At 45.0% G+C, this 5000-nt stretch overlaps 1 protein-coding gene across 1 annotated transcript in view; it reads right to left on the reverse strand.

The window, feature by feature from the left end:
* Positions 1-5000, reverse strand: part of ablim3 (actin binding LIM protein family, member 3) — a 47375-nt gene that overhangs the window by 36668 nt on the left and 5707 nt on the right. Inside the window, exon 2 of the mRNA XM_056600992.1 lies at positions 1819-1962. Within this exon, the coding sequence (XP_056456967.1) occupies positions 1819-1962 (144 nt within the window). The remainder of the gene's footprint in view (positions 1-1818; positions 1963-5000) is intronic.

Genomic DNA, 5000 nt, shown 5'->3' on the forward strand with positions numbered 1-5000 from the left:
ATCATCAGAAACAAGATACTGGAGGTTGCTGGTCTCATGGCTTGAGTCAGGGTGGAGCAGTGCTCTTGCAAATCAAAAGGGTGAGGAATAAAAGGGCACTATCTAGAGACCTTCATTTTCTTTTGTCTCTGTAAGGGATGGATTAGATGATGATGATGAAGATGATGATGATGATGATGATGATGATGATGATGATGATGATGATGATGATGATGATGATGTGGGGATTTGAAAAAAAAAGGGGAAGCAAACGCAGCCTTGCTACATGGACCAAATTAAACACGTAATTTAATGTAAGGGTATACAAACAGCCGCCTCCCTTCCTCTTCTGCCTCTCTCTCTATTCCTCTCTCTCTCTTTTCATGTTCTCTCCCTCTTTTTCCTCTGTGACACAGAATATAGCCTTCCTATTGGCTAGCAGAACTATAGTGATGCTGAGAATAACCACCAACCAGGGCATGTGCCCCTTCACACCGTTGCCACAGCAACCTCTCACAACCACTTTGTATGTGCATGTATGTGCAAGTGTATGTGCATTGGGTACGTGCATGTATGTGTGTGTGTCTGTGTGTGTACGTGTGTACATTGCTCTCCTTTTTCCATATGTGCGTCTGATTGTTTGTTTACCGATGTTTAACATGTGTGTGCTTACAGTTATGTGCTCACAGAGCATGTAATACGTCTCTGATGAGCAGGCTGTGGATGATGTCATGGATTTTGGACCAGCTGTGCACTGACTGAACAGCACTGACTGGCAGCAAGAACATATTTGTTCGTTTTCAAATGGTAAAAACAGAAATAGAAATATCAATACATTTCAAAGACAGGTAAGCATTGCAGGAAGTTCTCCCTGCAGAGATTGCAGTGCTGTAAATATCCATAGGACTGAAATAAAATTGCATTCATTGGAATTAAACAGTTGTATACAAAACTGCCACTCTTTATTATAGATTTCCTCTACTCTGCTCTATACTGCACTCATGCACTCATTATATATTTAATAACCGCAACCTTTGATAGAAGTTCATATTTACGTTTTGCCTGATAACAGACTGTATTTATTCGCCTGTATTTATTATAATGTATGCATTACAATGATTGCACCTATTGCCAGAGCGATGTTTGTGTGTTTGTGCAGGTTGTCTCAGCTGTAGCAGTCCTCTACTGGCCCTGATGGACTCATTAGACCACAGAGTACAAGAGAGACACAATCCTCTCAGCTGGTGGTTCAGAGACCCCCTGCACAGCTCCTCTGATCCTCTACAATCCCCCCAACACTGGCACAATACTCTGTTGGCTCCCTCAACCAGTGGGTTTTTAAGTGAGTGCTTGTGTAAGGGGAGAGCCAGTGCGTCTGTTTGTTAGCGTGCGTGTGTGTGTGTAAGGGGACCATGATTGTGTGTTCCAGCGTGTGAGTGTGTTTTTGCACATTCACAAGTGTGTGTGTTTGTGTGTGTGTGTGTGTGTGTGTGTGTGTGTGTGTGTGTGTGTGTGTGTGTGTGTGTGTGTGTGTGTGCGTGTGCGTGTGCGTGTGTGTGTGTAACAAGCATAGAGGAATAGAGAAACAAAGAGATAGATGGTGAGGGATAGAGAATAAGTGAGAGAAAGAGAGAGCATGTGAAACTGGAGCAAAATGACGTCAGAAGGACATTGGCTACCATTCATTTTATTTTCCCCCCCAGAACAAAAACACTGGGCAGCTCAGCCCAGAACCACCCCAGCCCTGGGGCACCTTTACACAACAACCACCCATCCCCCAAGATAGCACCATGCATCCCCTTTCATGCTTCCCAACGATTCCTTGTACTCCTGCCTTACCTGTGCAGGTGAAGCACTTGACGTGGAAGTGGGTGTCCTGAACTCGCACCACCTCCCCCTTGCACACCTCCCGGCACCGCTGGCACCTGATTGACCCAGAGCTGGCACCGCGCCCCCCGGCTGCAGTGCCTTGCTGATGTGTTCCTGCAGAGGAGAGAAAGCATGTCATTAAGTGCATGTAATTATTGCAAACTATGTTCAAAGAGTGACCGTTGAGCAAATGTTTGCGTCCGAGCGACATTGAGCATCTTACGTTCCACGTAATGGAGTAAGCAACGGAGAACCTGTGCACTTATTTCCCACGTTGTTAGATTGTCCGTTAACCATTTCCAATTACATAGACACAAGATGGCTCACTTCTGAAGAGAAGATACAATTCAGATCACATTATCGCTTGGTCAAATTGTTTCGTTATTATTGTTTCACCTGAGCATGATGAAACTCATGTAATGAACATAATCATATTCTCATCGTGTGACAATATTCTTAGAGCCCTTTTAACCTTCCACAGCTCCTCTCCTCAGTACTACTCTGAATATCTGTCGCCCTCAATAGAGACATAGAGGGGTGCGCATAACTGTCACTTACACCATGCACCGAACAACAAATTATCGGATGTGTGTTTATTGTGTCTACACACAGTGTGTATATTTGAAATCCCAGCCATTGTGCGTGCTGCCGCTCCCTGGCATTTTGCAGGTAAAAAGTGTATTAAACGATATATTCTCTCTGGATTTGAGGCAATATGATAAATGCCTGTAGCTCTGTCAACTGCGGCGCTCAAGGCGTGAGTCTTTACACCTCTATAAACCTCTGGTGTGCTTGCCCGCTCACTTTATTTTCTCTATTTTCACTCGCACTCGCGCGCCCACTCATGCGAGTCAACAGCGCTGTGTCAGGTTAGGATGGGTCTGCTGTACTCTCTCTGTACGCATTAGCTAACTTGTCAGACTCGTCCCGCGGGCGTGAAAGGCAATCTCAGCCAGTCGGGAAAACATATCGCTCTGCCTAACAGGGATTCAGGAGCACCACATGGAGTAGTCGTTTGACGATACAAAATATAGTCTTTTGTATCGGTTACATTATCATTGCTCACATCGCAAACTCCATCAAGACAAGAGGATCGGAGCCTCTGTGAGATTTGGAGAGAGGAGGGTAAGGGTAATCTCGTCGTTAAGGTGTTTGATTCCCATCTGAAAGCTTTTTCACTGTAATTCAGGAAATAAAATATTAAATTCGATAAATGAGCTTAATACTCTGCTTAATACTGCATAGATTGATTTAACAGCCATTAACTACTACAGAAGATTAGTGCCATCCTTCCAATATAATGGAAGCAGCTGTATTCACATCCTCTTAATATTGAGCTCCATCGTCCCACAAGAGTGCTCTCCCCACCGCTGAAGGAGATTCAACCAGAGGGCAGCCAGCCTGCTTAGCTTGATCTAACCTTTCATGCCAGGAACCACCTTTGCTTTTGCCCCCACCCTATTTTTTGTGCAGTAAAATAAGCTATGCCACAATCATTACCGTGACAGAAAGAGAGATAATCCTCAATTTTCCATAATCTCATTTTCCATACGGATGATATGGGTGTGGCAAATACATACATTTTAGATATTTTTTTTAGAACAAAGGGGTTAATTGTTGCCATCCCAAGTGCGGCAATCATTTATTGTTCCTGACCCACAGCTTGAAAACCACTGACTCATAATGGAGTCCGTAGTTTGCCAGAAGCTTCTCCATGCCCCGGGCGAGATCAGTGACAACTGACATGTTTTTCGAATGATCTAGCTGCACTCTGCCCATGAGGGCTGAAACAAAACGTCAATTGTGCATCACGGGCACCAGTGCGTCCATCCACCGTGGGCACAGGAGAGAATGTGCACATGACTTCAGCTGTTATTGTCCTCGCCAGTGCACGTTGGTGGGCCCTGGGAGATGCGCGAGCCTGCTTCGCTTCAACACTCCCAACATCCCACACACAGGTTTCTATTAGCACATTGTTGTGCACACAATGCTGGCACTGGCAGCGCCACTGGGTCGCCATAACCCAGCAGCAGCAGCAAAAACGCATATACTCATATACTGTCAGCTATACCCACAAACAAACACACACACACACACACACCTCACTCTGTCATGCACACAAACACACACAAACAAAAACACAACTGAAACATACCTCTCTCGTAAACACATTCACACACACACACACACACACACACACGTCATCCTTACACACAAATAACAAAACTTTGTGTATGTGTGGATCTTTGCCTTTGTGTGTGTGTTTGTGTGTGTGTGTGTGTGTGTGTGTGTGTGTGTGTGTGTGTGTGTGTGTGTGTGTGTGTGTGTGTGTGTGTGTGTGTGTGTGTGTGTGTGTGTGTGTGTGTGTGTGTGTGTGTGTGTTCGTGCATGTGTGAGTGGCGTGTCCATGTGTATAAAAGCCAACAAGAAGGGGACCCAGTGTTGAATTGTGAGGGCAGGTAAATAATGAGCAGCAACGAACCAATCAGGTGTGAAGGAAAGATAATCGAAAATAATGGTGGGAAGCAGCAGAGCTCTTTGTGCACTGACAACACCTACGCAGACACACAGCACAACCCAGACAATGGTACGGTCCGCCTGGAAACAACGCTTAACAAACCTTTCCCATGGTACACATCCCCTTGGTCGTCCAATGCTATATTAACCACACTGACCTTGTTATATATGCACAGCTACTACAGCAGCAAGAAACAAAGCCAATTATTTTGAATGCCTTGTATTTGGAGCAGGGCAGCCCAGGAGGATTTCCTCTAATGAGGGTCTGTAATCTGCTCATTTACTAACGTGGCCACTGGGTAACAACACAGGCTTTGGCGTGTGTGCTGTGTGTGTGTACTGTGTAGTGTGTGGTGTATGCGTGGCATGTTTAGCATTTGTGTGTGCGGTATGTGTGTAGCGTGTGTGTGTATCTTGCGTGTAAACAAAAACCCTGTTAGAAGGCAACAGTCCTGTAGTGGTCCTAGGACGCGACGGAGCTTTGTTCCTCCACTTTCTTTAACCCTACCCCCCTCTGCCCCAGCCTTTTTTTTTACAATCCTTAGTTTTGATTTATCAAAATCTGGTAATTGGGGTATAAGCCTACACACAAAAAAATCGTAGATGAAAAAAACAAAAAAAAAACAGCTTCAATA

The sequence above is a fragment of the Gadus chalcogrammus genome, chromosome 10, assembly GCF_026213295.1.
Source record: "Gadus chalcogrammus isolate NIFS_2021 chromosome 10, NIFS_Gcha_1.0, whole genome shotgun sequence".
Taxonomy (NCBI): domain Eukaryota; kingdom Metazoa; phylum Chordata; class Actinopteri; order Gadiformes; family Gadidae; genus Gadus; species Gadus chalcogrammus.